This window comes from Protobothrops mucrosquamatus, unplaced genomic scaffold (assembly GCF_001527695.2).
Source record: "Protobothrops mucrosquamatus isolate PMUCROS unplaced genomic scaffold, P.Mucros_1.0 scaffold337, whole genome shotgun sequence".
NCBI lineage: Eukaryota > Metazoa > Chordata > Lepidosauria > Squamata > Viperidae > Protobothrops > Protobothrops mucrosquamatus.
The window spans coordinates 560,666-579,274 of NW_015386675.1; the positions used below are offsets into that span (position 1 = coordinate 560,666).

Here is an 18,609-nt window from a genome sequence, read left to right on the forward strand (position 1 = left end):
CAGGACTGGCCTAGGGTAATTTTTAGAGGGGTTTTAATTTATATTTTAAATCGGACAATATTTAAATATCTATTTTAATTAATTTTAAATCTGTATTGTTATTTATGTATTTTAATTGATTGTCAGCCGCCCTGAGTCCTATGAGGAGAAGGGCGGGATATAAATCCAAATAATAAATAAATAAATAAATAAATAAATATTCTTGCTTTGACAAAATATGCAGAACTGTCTGGTATTTTTAGTGTTAATTCAGTTGATGGTGGTGGGGAGGAGAACGATAGGACTGCGAGCGGGAAGAGACCGGAAGAGAACCTCTGCCCTTCCACCTGATAGGAGAACATGATATATGACAGCAAATTTAGGGAGGGAACATGCTGGTAAATTAATTGCTCAGAGGAAGATAATTTTAGACCTTAGCATCAACTCGTTGTGCCTGTGCCGACATTTTGTAACAATAAATTACTTTTAGGAAAATCAATGCCTGGAAGTTCTTTGAAGTGTTTCATTAGCCGGAACCATAACAATAGGAGCCCTGGGAGCAATGCCCAAAGGGCTGCCTGGATACGTGGAAATTTTGAACTTATTAGACATGAATATTCTGAGTTTGCAAAAAAAAAAAAACCCCACCTTACTCGGAGCTGCTTATATACTCAGACGCTACCTTAACAGCTCTTGGGTCCTTGGTTAGGAGCGTTAAGTTTTTACCAGTCCCAGACTATGAATCGAATTGAAGATTAATCAATTATCGTTATCATCATCATCATCATCATCATCATTATCATCTATGCCTTAGTTGGATTATATTCAGAATCCTGCAATATGCTCTACGGGTCTGAATAATTTTATTTATTTTATACTTATTAGCCAGATTTCTTCATTAAAGCAGAATCTTGGCAGATTCAATAATTAATGACTGGACCGGTATACATAAGGGTCAAAGAATTAATCAACAAAAGCCAGTCACTTTCTGGGATGAACTGACGGTGATGGGCTTAATTTTTAAGCTTTAAACTCCTTGCATTTGTTAGAGAACATCTCCTTCACTACGAAGCTATTCAGGCATTCAAATTGACAGGGAAAAAATGCCCTTTTGGGAGCCACATCTGTCATACAGACCGGCTTTTCAGGCACATGAGAAACATCTCCAGCATTGCTCAGAAATGGTGAAATGTTCCTCCATTCGAATTAGTCCCCTATTCTCTTACTTTGTTAAAAAAAATTAAGACATATCTTTTCAATTAAATAGTTTTAAAATGTTAGCAGATTTTAAATGCTGGAGGTTTTTTTTTTTCCTTTTAATTATTTCTACTATGTCAGGTTTTTTTTCCTCAGAAGTATCATTACATATAAATAAAATGACAATTTACCATACGTCTACGTGAGATTTTAACTGGTATGTAAATAACAAAACATAGCTAGTATTTCTCCCTTTATTTCTAGTGGAATTTTTCATAATGTCAGATATTTGCACAAATTCCACTGAGTGTTTCTTAAATCAGCAGACTTTTCTGAACCACATCAGCACAGACGTGCATTTCCTCCATCATTACCCCCAAAAGCTGATTTTGATTCTCCCTATTTACCTAACAGCTTTGCATTTACCCCCTTTTTCCTCAAAGCCTACGGCTGGTTGCACGCTATATTTGATCCCCAAGCAAAGACTGGAACTGCTTGTCAATTTTTCTTCCCGCATTCTCTTGCTAGAATTGCTGAAACGCTAGTTGAGCACACCTTTCAATTTTTTAATTGAACTTTGTCTGCAATGCTAGGCAAGCTCATGAAATGTACCTCATTCATCCAAGCATGTTTGCTTTTTTTTTGTCTCCAGATGCACGCACAATATTTTGTGCATTCGGTTGAAAATTATTCAGTTTAAAATTAGAAGGAGAGGGTGTCCAAAATTCTTGTATACTTTAGCTCTGTATCAGAAACTGAATTTGGCAATTTCCTTGGGATCCTTATTTAGCACTTATCCAAGACCATCTCTCTTTTGCCTGCTTGATCTGTATGTCAACTCCTCACTTGGCTCTCATAAAGTTCTCTTTAAAGTATCTTTAAAGTTAAAAAAATGACAAGAGTTTTGTCCACTGCTACTCAATACAACTGTGTCGCAAACTGCAGCACTCTTAGTTTCAGCTTTTAACAACCAGAAAACCAAGTTCTGGGGCAGTGGTAGTGAACCTATGGCACGCATGCCAGAGGCGGCACTCGGAGCCCTCTCTGTGGGCATGCGCACCATGCCCCAGAGATGGCAACTGTCCTCTTCAACCAGCTGCCCGCTAACTTGCCGAGGTCCCACGTGGCCGGATGCATCCCAGCACCCATGCGTTTGCTGGCCTTTGTGTGCGGGGGCAGATGGGGTCAGGCAGCAGGCGCCCCGGGCCCTGCCTCGCCTTGCCCTGCAACATGCCACCTCCACCCTGCCTCGCCTCACCCCACAGAACCAGCCTCCTGCCCACCGCCCCACCCACCAGAGACCCCTGGATCTCCCCCAACCCTGCCCGACCCCCACAAGCGTCCCTCCCCAGGAGCAACATCGAACTGGCCATGCCCACCCTGGCCACGCCCACCCGTCTGCCATGACCACTGTAGCCACGCCCACCCGGTGGGCCACAACCACCCGGTGGCCATGCCCACCCGGCGGCCATGCCCACCCAGCACCCGGCAATACATAAGTGGGTTTTGGGTTGAAGTTTGGGCAGTCGGTCTCTAAAAGGTTCGCCATCACTGTTCTGGGGTGTTCACTGTTGCTACTCAGTCATTCTGGGATCTTTAAAATGCAAGAGAGGTTTCAGTTTTTCAGTGCAGGAAACCGTGAAAAATTATCCACTGGAAATAAAAAAAAACTTTCTGCCTAACTCACCCATTCCTAACATTAGGAAGTCTTATCCCCTTCCACACTGCAGCAGTTGACAACATACCGGTATCTGCAATTTGGAGGAAAAAATAATTCCTTAACATCCGAGTGTACTTGGATCTTATGAGGGCTGTCATAGATGATAAAATATAGATTCATGCCCTAATCCTGCCATTTGCCTTCACTCAACCCCACAATGATAGTTGGAAGAGAAAGCGATAATTCTCACCACATGCTGTCTAGTATTTCTGGAAGAAAGGCTGAGACATAAAGTATAGTAAGTAGGTGGCCTTCCCATGAATCTATAGACCTTTGTTGTTGTGCCAAGAAATAAAGTAGAGCAAACAAAATGCAATTACCTAGGCAAATGAATATTCTTGCGCCGTATAAGAATTGACATGGTAGACAAGCTAGGTAAGGCTTACAGAGCAATTCCTGTCGATTCAGCTAAAAGACTCTAAAACAATTCTTGCAGTCTGATAAAGTAAATGGAAATATTTCAAAACATGGCAAATTAGGAGCACAGGGATATTTTTCTCTCTTAAGAGAGGTTTTGGTCTTTCAGTAAAGGAAATTGGGAGAAAAAAGTTCAAACAATTCAAAGAGGTCCCACTTTAATGTATTCAGTAATATATGACAGCTAGAGTTTTACTTATTGCTTTGCAAAATTCTGTATCACCATTATAGATGGGTAGTCTACAGATAAAGTCCACTAACTAAGATTGGTGGAAACTTAATAATTTAAGTGCTAACCAAGGACCTAAGGATTATTAAGGTCGCATCGAAGAATATAAGAACCCAAGCAGGATAAATTTTTTTGTAATTTTAAGATGTTCAAATCTGATAAATTCAATATTTCCAGATACTGAGGGAGTCCTTTAGGTATTGCTTCAAAGGCTCCAATCATGACTGGGATAACAACGGATTTCTTTTTTCCATAAGTGTTTGACTTTGATCTGCAAGTCCCGATATTTTGTAATTTTTTCCAATTGTTTTTCCTCAATCCTAGCATCATCTAGTACAGTGGTTCTCAACCTGTGGGTCGGGACCCCATTTGGGGTCGATCAACCATTTCACGGGGGTCGCCAAGCAAGGCTGTCTGCCATTTTTTTTGTCCGCCATTTTTTTCCCCTTTTCCGGTGGGTGCCTTACCTCCCTTGAGCTGGGCCAGCTGGTGGTCGGCCTGCTCCGTCTCTGCCACTTGCCAGCTACGCCTCGGCCGGCGCAGGGGACGGAACCATGCATGCGCAGCGCTCCCGGGCAGGGAAAGTCCCCGATTTACGACCGGTTGGGTAGTCCTCGACTTACGACCGGTTTAGTCCTCGACTTACGACCAGTTTAGTCCTCGACTTACGACCGGTTTAGTCCTCGACTTACGACCGGTTGGGGTCGCGGCATTAAAAAGGTTGAGAACCACTGATCTAGTAGAGCAACATCATGGACTTTCTTCTTTTCAAAAATTGTTATATCAGATATGTTATGAGCAAGATGAGGAAAATTTAGATCTAAAGTTCCATAACATCTTAACCCACCCCTTTTGCAAAACCTTCTCAACTTGATGGCCCCAGTATTTTTACTAATTATTATATATGCAAAAATGTGAAATCAATCTGCCAGTTCTTTAAGTGGTGTTAGCCCAAGAACTTAGGATGTTGTAATCCCTCAGAGTAGTACAAGCAGTGGCCTTTTGAAACTGACAGATGAAAATTTTATCAATGTACCTATTTTCTAAGTGCCATCCAAGAGTTTTTGGTATGGTACTCAGTATGCCAATAACCCCTGGAATCGTCACACCCAGTTTAGACCATGATCTTTCAATTTTGATTTTCACATTTTGACACTTTGTCATCATCTCCAATTTTTTGTCTTCTCTTCTACTATTTTCCTGGTATTGCCAAATCAGTTATGCACACTTTCTTCTTTTCAACCAGAGTTAAATCCTGTGTGTTACGAGCCAAAAGTTTATGAGTTTGTATTCAGAAATCTCACAATATTTTAACCTACTCATTTTCAACTACTTTTGCATTCTCACCAGTTTTTCTTTACTGGCACGTAATAATTTTTACACATGTTCCAATAAATCATTTTGGTGATTGTGTTATGCCATTATTTATAATCAGTTTGTGCAATCTTCTTCCACAAGCTATCTGTCCCTTTGCATAATCTGCACTTTGAAGAATCTGATGATTTTTCAATTTTTTCTTGATTGCATTAGTTTGAATATCTTGCTCTTAAGCAGCCAAAAATCAAGCCCTTCAGTTTCTTTTTTAATATTCCAGTTGTAAGCCATTGCCAGGTTTTATCGTTCTCCACCTTACCTTTGATCTTTTGTAGAAATTGACTACGTAATGCTTTTCCTTGCCAGCATTCTGTTATTGATTTTATTACATTATTTCAATATTCATATTTTGTTTCCTGTTCATTTATCAAGTTCCAATTTTTTTAACTTGCATCATGCTTGTTCTTGGCTGCCTTTTATGTAATCAACCAATGCGTGTTTTTCTTCTTTTGACAGTTTGTTTGACTTGAAGTAAATCTCTTCCTCCATTTCTGTGGGGCAGATATAATTTATTAATATCACTCTAGGGAAGTGATGCATAGTGAATAGATTTGTTGTTTTTTGATCCAAACTGTCCAGTTCAGCTTATACCTAATTAATAATTCCAGCAATGTATCATATCACAGGTATGGCCCAAGTATTGATGATTTCGGTGGTGTTTTCACCATTCAGTTTTGTCTTTAGAAATTTTCTCACTTTTCGGATGTATTCTTTACTAATCACATTTTAAATTTGTCCATAATGATGTTCTCAAACTGTAAATCACCCAGATTGTATTCTTTATCCTAATAGTTCCTAATGGTTTATTCATTTGGCATTTCAATTCTATTACTCTTTGTTATTTTATCCTGATTTTTTGCTACTATAGCACATTTCTCTAAGCCAAATTCTATTGTTATATCTATGTTAAAAATTCTTATAGTATTTGTCAATGACTGAATTTTGATTTCCATACAGCTTCCATATAAAAATGTGGATTTTATTAGCACTTTTTGCTTCCTGGTAGCAAAGACTGTTTTCTTCAAAATCACTGAAAGTAGGAACATTGTTGTTAGTTGCGAAGTCATGTCTGACCCATCACAACCCCATGGACAACGTTCCTCCAGGTTTTCCTGTCCTCTACCATCTTCTGGAGTCTACTGCTTCAGTGACTCCACCCAGCCACCTCATTCTCTGTCGTCTCCTTTTATTGCCCTCAATCTTTCCCAGCATTAGGCTCTTCTCCAGTGAGTCCTTCCTTCTCATTAGGTGGCCAAAGTATTTATTATTATTATTATTATTATTATTATTATTATTATTAATTTAATTTATATACCGCCCTTCTCCCGCAGGACTCAGGGCGGTGCACAGCATATTAAAACAAGTACAAATACAAAATACAAAAAATATAGACCCCTATAAAACCAAATTAAAAACCAAATATTAGAAGCTGTTATTCCTATTAAAATTATTCTTAAAATNGGGGGGTAGTTCGTTCCAGAGGGTGGGGGCACCCACAGAGAAGGCCCTCCCCCTGGGGGTCGCCAGCCGACATTGTTTGGCCGACGGCACCCTGAGGAGACCCACTCTGTGGGAGCGTACCAGTCTATGGGAGGAAATCTGTGGCAGAAGGCGGTCTCGGAGGTAACCAGGTCCGATGCCATGGAGCGTTTTAAAGGTGAGTTTCAACTTCAGGATCTGGCCTTCTAAAAAGCAGTCAGGGTTGATCTCTTCTAGGACTGACCGGTTTGAACGCCTTGCAATCCAAGGGATCATAGCAATGATAAATAATAAGGGTAATAATGATTCACCTTGGAAGATGCCTGTCCTAATGTTGATGAGTCCATATTTTTTATTTCCAATCACCAATTCTGTTTTTTACCCCTTATCTTTTCTACAAACATTCAAATGTTTTTCACTGATGCCAGTTGTTTCCAAACATTTGATGATCCAGGTTTGTGGTAATGAATTAAACATCTTTTTATAATCAATTCAGATCATATGGAAATTGGTTTTTTGCCTTTTGCCATTCTCCAAACCATTTTATATATCAGAAGATGATCTTTGGTACCTCTGCTTTTCTTTTTGTTTTCTTTCTATTCTATTGAAAGGATATTATTTTTTTCTAAATAATCTTGAATGTTGTTTGCTATTATGTGTGTGAGTAATCAAACATTTTATGCAAGCATGTTGTCATCCTATAGTTTCCTGATGTTATCCCCTTTGCTGGGTCTTTTTGAATCACATAGGGTTTGCCAGTTATTATTATTAATACTAACAAGAAGAAGACATCTGAATGACTGAGGCAAAAGAAATCAAAGATAGTACCAATAGTAATAGACTAGAGTAATAGTCATCTTGGATGTAATCCCAAGACAACTGGAGCACCACTTGAACACCATCAGCATTGACAAAATCACCATCAGTCAATTGCAAAAGGCAGCTTTACTCACAACAGCTTACATTCTGCAATGATACCTTTAGCACCATCAAAGAATAATATCTGTCTATCCCAGGTCCTTGAGAAGGACTCAGTAGATAGACAAAAATGCCAAATCCAGTCTAAAGATCTGGCTGACTATGTGACAAACAACAACAACAACAATAATAATAATAGCATTAGACCAGATTAATGAGTCTCTCTGAATCTTGCTTCTTTAGTAACATGCTTGCTGAAGACTTGACAGATCTACTCTAAAAAGTCTCCCACAAACATGTTACTGTAGGATGCTATTGGGCTCAAGTTATGTTTATGATTTCTCAGAAGCTTGTGATGGGCGGTAGGTTAGCTATTGGGACAAACAAGGTGCCAGAGTAGACTTGACAGTTCTACACAACTTGTTTTATATTTTTGGCTTCTGTGTTCTGTTAAGTCATGATTATCCTGAAGACAGTGGTAGGATTCAGCCAATTCGCACCAGTTCGGTAGAACTGGTAGCTAATTTTTTGTTGCCCAGGCCCAGAATGGACTCGGAAGTGGCATCCACACAGAATCGGTTGTTCACATATTTGAATCCCATCACTGCCTGAAGCTATCCTGGGTTAGGAAATAGGAATAAAAGGGGCATTCTCAAATGGAAACACGTGTACATAGAAATTAAAAATGAGTACATACAGGAACAAATAAAAGGTCTAAGCTGTAAAAGAAATGGGATACATAAATGAGCCAAGGACGCTGATGGAGGAAAGGAATTAGCTACCGGTGCCAGCTTTCAAGGATTTAATTCTTCAAGCAGTCGAAAGAACTAGATAAAAATTCAGAACCAAGGTCAGCTATTTTTCTTAAGCGGGAACAGAGCTTTTACTTTACCGACAAAAGTACCAAGTCCCATTTCCCACATCTGCAAGGAGCCATAATGATAATGAATCCATTGGGCAGATTGGGCTGGAAATGGTATAAACAGAAAATACCGAGAACCATTTGGGAGGAGGCAACAGATCAATTCCTGTATCAATAAATTATAGAACAAATAAATAAATGCATATGTGCAGAGGGGAACATGAGAGGAATCTGATGAATATATGTAGCAATCACCCCAGATTAAAAAAAGCAAAAATAGAACATTATAGATGGAGAACATTATTATAATTGAGAAACATTAGGGCCACTTGCCAATGAAGATAATGCAGCTTCACCAAGTAACAAGATTAAAAAATGAATTCCCTGCCCCCAAGGGACTTTAATCAACATTTCCATTATATGGAGTGTAATGATTGGATCAAATGAAAGGCCTGTGAAGTGCAACATCTTGTTTCCTACATTTGCCAACTGGATATCTGTGGGAAGCCCACAGGCACAGTAGGAAATCAAGTCCCCTTCTCTGCAAACAGTATTCAGTAGCATCAGCAGTAGCCCCTTCCAATTCTGGCTATGGAGCTTCCATTTAAAGTCACAGCTGGTTAGGGAAGGAAAAGGCAAAGCCAGTGAAGAATAAATGCCAGCCAAACACAAAATCCATGTACTAGATCTTGTTTCAATTGAAGAGAAGAATGTTGGTGTTATGTTTCATGGCTTCAAAAACCAAGCACCATAAAAATATTTCTTAGGCTGAGATTCTAGGTCAGTGGTGGCGAACCTATGGCATGGGTGCCAGAGGCAGCACTCGGAGCCCTCTCTGTGGGCACACGTGCTGTTGCCCCAGCCTCACCTCCCCCCACGACCCCCTCCTCTCCAGCAGCCCCCCGGAAGGAGAGTCGCCCCTGAGCATGGGCGTGGGCATAGGGCATAACCGCCATAGCACTGCTGGGCTGCCTGGGCGATCTGCAGCAGGCCTTGGAGGCGGTGAGTGGCCCTCCGGGCAAGCGGGGCAGGGGATGGGAGGTGGAGCAGGGGCAGAGCAGGGGGTGGAGCGGGGCGGGGCCAGTTTTTGGGCACTCGGTTTCTAAAAGGTTCACCATCACTGTTCTAGGTAATGGGAGGCAGCAAAGGACAGAGAAGGGAGGGAAAGTTTTTAAGACGTCAAGAGACCATTGCAGAGGGTTTTAAAATGGGGGGGGGGGGTTTTCAATCCTGTTTTGGCAGAAAAGATTTTCAAAAAAATGGAGTCTATTGGAACTTATATTAGTCAGTTCTTGCCACGATTGATAACAATGTGGAGGAAAAGGATGTTCTACTATAAGGAGATAGATGTCGTATCAGAGGAATGTCAGAAAGCAGACAAAAAAACGGAGAGGGGAAACAGGGATAGAAAGTTAACCAGGGAGGGAAAGAAAGGGTATCATGAGCACTCCTGTAGCTGGGCCAAAGAAAATCCCTGCGGCCACATGTGCTCACTGACCTGAGCCATTTCATGATGAATGCACATCTTTCTCTCCCATGCGAAGGCTTCTGGAAAAGACAGGTCAGAAAGCAGGGGGAAAACCAATGGAGGCAAAGGACCAGGCTGTGATGAATAAAAAATAAGCCATGTTGGGATGTACAGACTTGGACAAGAAAGGGAAAAGAATCAGAAGACAAAAAGGAGAGTGGGGGCAATTTTCAAACAAAGAGGCTAGCTTAAAATTTTATCTCCCCACTCATTCACTATTTATAAACCATCCAGCAGTATCTTCATCCAATCATCATTATACTTTCATTCCCCCACCCATATTTCCAATTCCCAATTCGTTTTCTGTTTGTTTTGGTATTCCTTCTCTTAAAAAAAAACCTGGGGTCAATCATCCGCATCACCCACTTTCTTCTTTGTTTCTGCTTCTTGTTAATGCTGTAAGCATAGAAGCAGACACAGAGGAAGGATCCCCTCCCCTCCATCCTATGTTTATAGTACAGAAATCCAATTATTTAAAGGAGCAGTGGGTTAGTTCACAACAGATAGCACATTGCTTGCACAATCACAAGTGAGACTGTGGCATAATTTTTCCCTTGATATGCCAGCCATCTTCCACTTGACAGTTAACAACCAGAGTGCAAACTAGTCCTCACAGCAGGAATAGGAAAGCCAGACCACAACAAAGCCCATTTAAAATGGTTCCATACCACACATTATGTTTAATTCCCAAGATATGGTTATCAGTACCTGTACAAGTTCACGATACAAAACAGATAATTGAAAAGTATTATGATGCCCTGATATTTTCTCTTCTCTTTTCGAAGCATTTGCATATGTAGAAGCCACAGCAGTAGTTCTATACAATCAAATATATATTTATATATTTTGAATCCCCATCAGGTTTTCCTCAAGACCATGATTGGTAACTTGAGTTAAAAATAAACTTCAAAAAGAATAAACATCTACCTATGAATAAGACCTACATTCTTCTCCTTTTGCATACCAGCGGTTCTCTCTCTTAAATTTTAATGAAGCTACTACTCTGCCGAGATGAACATGCTCCTTCTAAATGTCTGCATAACTATATTCGCCAAAAACATCAGCCATTTTCAGATAGCAGCTTTAGGCTTTAGGCTAGAAACCGGAAGAGGGTAAATTCTAGCCCCACCCTGTGTACAAAGGCAGCTGGGTGACTGTGTGCCAATCACTTTCTCTCAACCCTAACAAACAAAAAATGGCAAACCACTTCTGAAAAACCTTGCCAAGAAAAATGCAGGGATTTGTCCAGGCAGTTTCCAAGACTTTGATACGATCGAACGGATGAAAAATAAATAATTAAAGCAAATAAAGCAGAAGTTGAAACTAGTTTCAGCTCAATACATTCTTGTCTCAATGGTTGAATCAGCTGTGAAATCAGTACAGTGGGGTGTTTTTTTTTTAATTACTTCATAAATTACAGGGGATCCACAGAATTTCAGAAGATAAGAGGGAGATAATTCCTCAGAAATACCATCTAAAGATTGCTATCAAGAATGGCAAGAGTCTCAGTGGCTCCTTAGGTTATCCTATGCAATTGCTTTAAACCCACATCTTTTTTAATATTAAATTTAAATCTGAGATTTTTATCACTTTCAACGTTCTTTAGCATCATTGCAGAGCATTTTTTTTCTTTCTTTCTATAAATCCCAAGGACTAGAACTTTTAATTTTTAAAAAAGCAGGCATCAGAAATAGTGTCTTTTGTTACCTTTTGCCGTATGGACATTTGTAATAACTCAAATAATTCTAATGTCTTTCAGGATTCACAGAAGCTTAGCAGAGTTTCTCTGAATGGCAAGGAATTTGAGGGTTTAATAATAAACCAGCATTTGAGTATATTTAATTTATTAAATATGTAAATTAAATAGTGGGACTGAGATAAGATGCACCATAAGAGCCAAAGAATCTGTAGCCTCTGGATGGGTGGTTTTGTTTTTGTTTGTGTTTTTGTCTTTGAGAACTGGAAAACTAAAGATTTGAAAACTTTGATCAGCTTTCCTCCAACCATACAGCATATCTGGCATAAAATATTTAGAAATTTGATTTAACAATCAGTACTTACAAGAGCAGAACTGCCTAGCAAAGGATCTGTAAGAATCTTCAGCTAGTTCTGAAAACATTAGTCAGCAGCAAATGCCACTTGTAAATAAAGAAGCTATGGATAAATATTTGACATAATGGGAAAGGTGGAAGGAAAGGGAGGAAGAGGACAACTAGCAGCAAGATGGATGGATTCAGTTACAGTGCCAATGAGTGCACTGTAGGGAGACCTAAAAGAATAGATTGTCACGGAGAAAATTTACCTTATGTGATCATTAGGAATCAAAAATGATTTGATGGCACATAATCAATCAATCAATAATATTTCTATTGTAGAGTGAATCAACTTTGCATTTACCTTCTAGAGAAGATGCTAGGCCAAGAAGGCACATTATCCATAGCCAAACCATTATCACTGCTCGTTCTTTCGTTCTCCTGATGGTGTTAGGATCCATTTAGTTTCTCCAGCACTTCCGGCATCTTCCATAAACCAGAGTTACCACAACAGATATTCCAGAAGACAAGAAAGGCCACAAGTCTAAATGTACCAAAGTGCAGGCAGCTCCGCATGAAAAGAGGTGAAGGGCTCTGCAATAAAAGAAGAAAGTGAAAGACAAATGCTAAAGACCAACCCTTCTAAAGCAACTAACCCTGAAAAACTTCTCAATTTAATATCCTACCAGGAAAGGAAAAAAAACATAAATCATGATTTAATAAATTGTTTCCTTTAATAAATTATCCTAAAAAAAACTTACATACATTTGCCCTGAGGGAATTCCTTTTTGCACAAAACGCACTGAGAACTGAATTTCCCTTTGGAGCATTTCTCATTGCAAGCTCAACCTTCATGCCAGATTGCATGCTACAGTATATGTGGTGTCCATTCTAAACATTTTTGAAAGCACATTCCACTACAAATGACAGGAATTGAAACATAACATTATGTTTATAAAGTTTATAACATATTTATAGCATTATCCTCATTTTCATAGTTTCTTCCCCACTGTTTGACTTTTGGTCAGGTTTGTTCTGGTTTAAAAGTTACAGGTGGTGCAAAGTTCTGAAAGGTGGTGAAATAGTAAACATGTTGGATTGGGATGAGTGGGATCTAGTATCTAATTCCCACACATCCATAGAAATCTGTGAGTAACTTTGATCTAAACACTTTCTTTCCATTCAGCCTACCTCACAAAGTAATCTGAAAAGAGTACAATTTGGGGGAGACCACCGGTATGCCATTTAGATCTGCTAGAGGGAATGTGAGTTATGCATATAAAAACAAGTAAATATCCCCAGCCACATTCCAATATCAGCTTTCTCACTTTTGCAATTTTTCAATTTCATTACCTATGTCATGTCAGACCTAATACTGTAGTCTTTACATCCATCGTCAATAAAAAAGATTCTTCTCTAATTTTGCATAAACAGAGCCAAGTTGGTGCCATGGTTAATTCAACAGGCTAGAAACTGGGAGATTGTGAGTTCTAGTCCTGCCTTAGGCACAAAGCCAGCTGGTGATCTTGGGTCAGTCCCCCTCTCTCAGACCTAGGAAGCAGATAATCGCTTTCAGAAAAACCTTGCCAAGAAAACTGCAGGGACTTGTCCAGGCAGTCGCCAGGAGTCAACTTTCATATCCTGGCTTCAGTTGTCAGGCAAAATATAGGCGTGGAGCGGGTGCTTGGGGGTGAGGCTTGCAAGAACATCAGGAAAGCTTATTTGGAGAGATGGCAGGAATCAGGTAGGGGGAAGGCAACATAAAAAAAATTGAGGAAGCAGAAGGACGGTGCATGTGTAGACTAAAGGCTGAGGAGAAGGCATGATTCAAGTCAGTATTTCTTTCATTCCAATCACAATCTTCCTTGCAGTTTTAAGTCATTATTAACATTTGGTGAAAGAGCTGTAGCATATCAAGCAACAGCTTGAAAAGTACCGAGGGATGAGCCAGAGACTTGGTCAGGGACATGCGTAGGTCAAAACAAAGCAGGAGTGAAGAACAGGAAATCAGGGAAGGCTCTCCCCGCACAGTTTAAATCCGTTTGCCTCTGAGTATACACAGGTGAGGCTCTCCCTGCTCAGCACTTACCAATAATGAGGCATTGGGCTTACTTGTAGAGCCAGCATCTTGTCATTTGCTCATGAGACATTTAATTTGCCAGGATGCAGGGTCCTAATGGCAGGGGAGGTTGCCCTATTTCTTGGCTGTGAGGCCATGACATCAACATTCACTCAAAGTCATACACACACATAGCATCTTTGCATAGCATCTTTTTTCTGCACTCCCAAGAAATCATGCAGAATGGAAAAGAACATGTCCATCTGTCCTAACCCTAACCTTATTTATCCTAGGTTCTCTTCAATTCTTAATTTTTCTATGCATCTTGTAATTATGGCTGGATGAAGAAACATTGCTTTGATATCAGCCTACCAAGTTCACATTTCTGAAATCAGGATGTGCGTCAAGAAAGAATTGAAATTCAGGATTTATATTTTTTAGAATGTTTCGGAACAGTTATCCAAACAAATATATGTATGTTTGGGGACATTGGTACAAAAATAAATTTCTTCCTTAGAAAATGTACAAAGAAGCTTTTAATTGTAAGTGAAACTGCTTACAAAAAAATTATGGGCTATGTAAAGATATGCATTAGAAGTTATGTACACACAAGGAGCTTCAAAGTAGACAAAATAAAGTTTTTCCACACAAAATATGTGTTGACACTCAAGAAGTAGTACTGAAGAAAGCTTAATTAAATGATATTAATGGAAGTCACTTCTATAAATGAACTAATTTTCCACATCCAGCAATTATGTACCACTGCATACCAGCTGATGGACAAATGTGTCATGCCCTGCCTCCATGCTTCCTAGATATCTGGCTGGAGATAGTGATGATTATTTTTTTCCTTTTTATCAGCAGATACTATGTGCCTTCTAAGAGAGATTAATAGTCTTAACGCTATCAAGCAAAGGATACGAGAGGTCAAATTTGCTATTTCCTCTTGAATGGACATTTTTCTGGTAGGAGAACATGGTGAAAATTGGAATGGACTGGAATCAGAATAAAAATGACTCCCAAGCCTTCTGAAAAGTTCTATGACTGAAGCAGGACAACTGCCTTATAAAAACCCATCTGAAAGAATTCACAATACACACAAAAGAAACATGCTACAACTGCTTGCAACTGAAATAGATTTCCAGGCAATTCCCATTGTTGCCTGGTAGGTCAGCATTTGCATTCCCTAAAACTCAGGAGGAATCTCATTTTTTTATTTGAGATGTTGACACCAAACTGTTTCCTACACAAACAATCTGACTTTGTACATCCTGTCTTTCTCTGTCCAATACCTGCCACTCCTTGTTCTCAGAGGAACAGCATGTGTCAAGTTATGCTTGAAAAAGAACAAATTTAAGAATAGGAGATTGGGAGATTTAGCAATTCCATCTTTCCTGGATATTTATTTTTCTGTGTTGCATTAGTAGTATGGACTTGTAAACAGTCAGAAATAACAGCATAGAAACCAAAATATAAACATTTCTCTTCAGAAACTCAAAAGCCACATAATTTGTACTTTGCATCTGGGATGTATTGTATGATTCTGTTATGCAGGCAGGATCTGAGGAGAAGAAAAACAAAATATAACAGCATTTTTACTTGGCCAAATTGGAAATCTCTATGTCATTTTCCTTGGCATCTATTTAATTTATTCATAAAGCTCACAAATCCAGAATGATGAATCTGAATAGGCTCATCCAGCCATCTGTCACCTATGACCCAGGAAACTCAATGAAAGAATTCTTTAAAATCTCAAGTAAACAAGCATTTCTGAAAGCCAAAAAGGGTGTCAAAACTGAATGCACAGCTTTCTTCTGGCGCGTATCCAAAGCAAGCACCAAGCAACTCAAGTCTAAAGAGAAGCATCTTTCGAACTTTTTACAATTTCCAATCTTTTTAACTTTGTTGGCCTCTTCTTCTATCCACCAATGTTTTTAATACCCTGGTTCCCTAAAATGACTGGCTTAGGTCTGAAAGTTGCCAGGTCTCAAGATATGACCAGAATTTTTAAGGATTTGTTCTACTGTACTCTGGGCTGTAGCATTTCTGAAAGATGGACAAAAGGCATAGGATAAGTTATTTTCTTCTTGCAAGATCCAATCTGGGTCAGTCACCAGGACCATATATTGTAAATCTCTGGTTCTGGTGACCGACTCAGGTTGGATCTTGCAAGAAAAAAAATAACTTATCCTATAAATCTTTGGTCCTGGTGACTGACCAAGATTGGATCTTGCAACATTATCCTGGACACATGTTTTCCCCTTTATTTTCTTCTTGTCTCTACAAGTTTTCTTTTAATGTTTGCAACTCATCAGTTTCTAGCAGGCACAAGGTTCAATTGAAATCTTTCTGTGGCTCATAGGCACTATTTCCACCTCTCTTCTCTTCTATTATCTCCACCCTCTTTGCAACATCATTGCTTATCTTCCAGATTCCTTAAGAGCGTCTGCTCATCAAACAGCCTTGCAATCCTTGGAAGTAGTTCAAGGCCATTGAAGTCAAAGGGGAAAAAAATGAAAGAGTCGATCAGATCAAAAGACTTTGTAAGGACTGAATTTGTAAGCTATCTTGAGAAAGCTACAAAAACTCACCTCACCAACTCATTCAAAGTATGTAACAGCAGCTAACAGTGCAACCTACCGAAGACAGTTATAAGGCTGACAAGGATTGCTTATGAAAAACAGTTCTGTGCTTCCTGAATAAAGAAACAATTAGATTGACTAGAATTGTTGGAGTTGTTAATCAAAAACTCTTTAGCAATTATAGGCCTGGATATACATCAAGCGAAACAACTGCAAAACTATTTTGCCAGGATGGAGTAGCAAAGCATTGGTATAAATGCAGTTACTTTTAAACTCCCTTGCCTTTGCATGTTTACTCAGATTTTTTGGCAATAAGTTGAGGTGGGGGTTAAGCTATTTCAATTGCTAAATTCAACTGAGTTTTAAAAAATTACAATCTTTGCCTGCAATATTGTTTCCTATATGATGTCCCAGTCATATTATCTCCTTATTTCAAGAGATTTCCAGTTGACCCAACATCTGTCATGTATGTGAGATTGGTGGCATATAAATTTAATAAATCAATTCAAGTTTTTCAACAGCTAATTCTGCAATGAGCTCACTGCTCTGCAGATGGTAAGGAAGACACCTGGAAAGCTCACCAACAACCTGAAATGATCTTAGTAATAACTGGATCAAACATTTTTTATTGGACAAAAGTTGGTGGCAATTCTAGTTACCAACAAAACTCAATACATCCAAAAGCAAAATACAGATTCCCTTCTGCAAAACTGTAAGTACTGAGTACATTCATATGTAACAAAATATTGTTTGTGCAAACACTTTTTTCTTTACTTCACCTTCACAATTGGATGGTTTACCTACATACATGCAAAAGCAGAGAGGAGTGAAAGTGAATTCTCTCCTCTCTAGGAGGAGGAAAAGTGAGAAGGAAAAGAAGAAAGAACAACAATGCAACATATGGTTTCATTTTGCTCAATTCCTGCTTATCTTCATGCAGGGCTGGCTGTATTTTGAGGCTTGGCCCCTTTCCAAGTAATGAAGCCATGCAGATTGGAGCAAGTGTCAGTTAAAGTTGATGTGGGTGGGTTTCCTAATCTTGAAATGCACCACTATACATACCTTTTGACTAATAGCAAATTGTGGGCATCTTCACTTAAAGCAAATTCAACTACTTGGGTCCTTTTGGAATATTTGGAGAGCTAGCTTAGTCTAGTGGTTAAGGCTCCAGGCTAGAAGCCGGGAGATTGAGTTCCAGTCCCAGTTTAAGCATGAAAGCTGCCTGGGTGATTTGGTGTCAGTCAGTCTCTCTCAGCCCAGCCCACTTCACAGTATTGTTGTTGTGGAGAAAATAGGAGGAGGAGGAAGAAGTATTATGTATGTTCACCACCTTGACTTACTTATAAAGCATTTATAAAATTACTTATAAAGGCCATATGTGAAGGGAGATAATAAAGGAAGGGTAAACATCTAATAAATAAAACAAATGTGCACATAACACTTTTTACTTAATTGGACTGCTTGGGGTTCAGAATATATTAGAACTGCTATATTTTCTGTTTCTATCATATCAATTGAAAAACAAGTATATCATTTCTGGAAAATGTGTTCAGATCATTCTTCTCATGCTAAATTAGCACTATGGGACCATTCAGATTTAAAAACTTTTTTAAAAACTCTTTTATGGTAGATATGAATGGGTGCTGGGATCCTTACACTGGATCAACTACTAGTGGATGATGAAAATGAGGGGGAGTTGCATTTTTTAGATTAAAATAATAAATATCATTTGTAAGTTGCCATCCACTGGCAGTATTTACAATTACAACATATTTCTACCTCCTAGAAATTGACAGCTGGACAATAGAAAAATATTCTCTGTGCTGCTATTATGGCCAAAAGATTAGTTCCCCAACAGTGGAAAGACAAACATATGTCAGTGGATTAAAAACCTGATGTTACTATTGTCTTATGAATAAATTGCCTATAGATATAGATCATGCATGGATGATTAATATCTCAGGGGCTGCCACAAAGAAGAGGGAGTCAAGCTATTCTCCAAGGCGCCTGAAGGCAGGACGAGAAGCAATGGCTGGAAACTGATCAAGGAGAGAAGCAACTTAGAACTAAGGAGAAACTTCCTGAATGTTAGAACAATTAACCAATGGAACAACCTGCCTCCAGAAGTGGTGAATGCTCCAACACTGGAAGTTTTTAAGAAGAGACTGGACAGCTGTTTGTCTGAAATGGTGTAGGGTTCCTGCCTGGGCAGGGGGTTGGACTCGATGACCT

General features: G+C 39.2%; 1 protein-coding gene across 1 annotated transcript in view; it reads right to left on the minus strand.

Annotated features, from left to right (window-relative positions):
* The window catches only part of LOC107286909 (ephrin type-B receptor 5), a 139,823-nt gene extending 127,599 nt beyond the window's left edge, over positions 1 to 12,224 (minus strand). Inside the window, exon 1 of the mRNA XM_015815351.1 lies at positions 12,101 to 12,224. Within this exon, the coding sequence (XP_015670837.1) occupies positions 12,101 to 12,197 (97 nt within the window). The 5' untranslated portion in view covers positions 12,198 to 12,224. The remainder of the gene's footprint in view (positions 1 to 12,100) is intronic.
* Between the last annotated feature and the right edge of the window lie 6,385 nt (positions 12,225 to 18,609).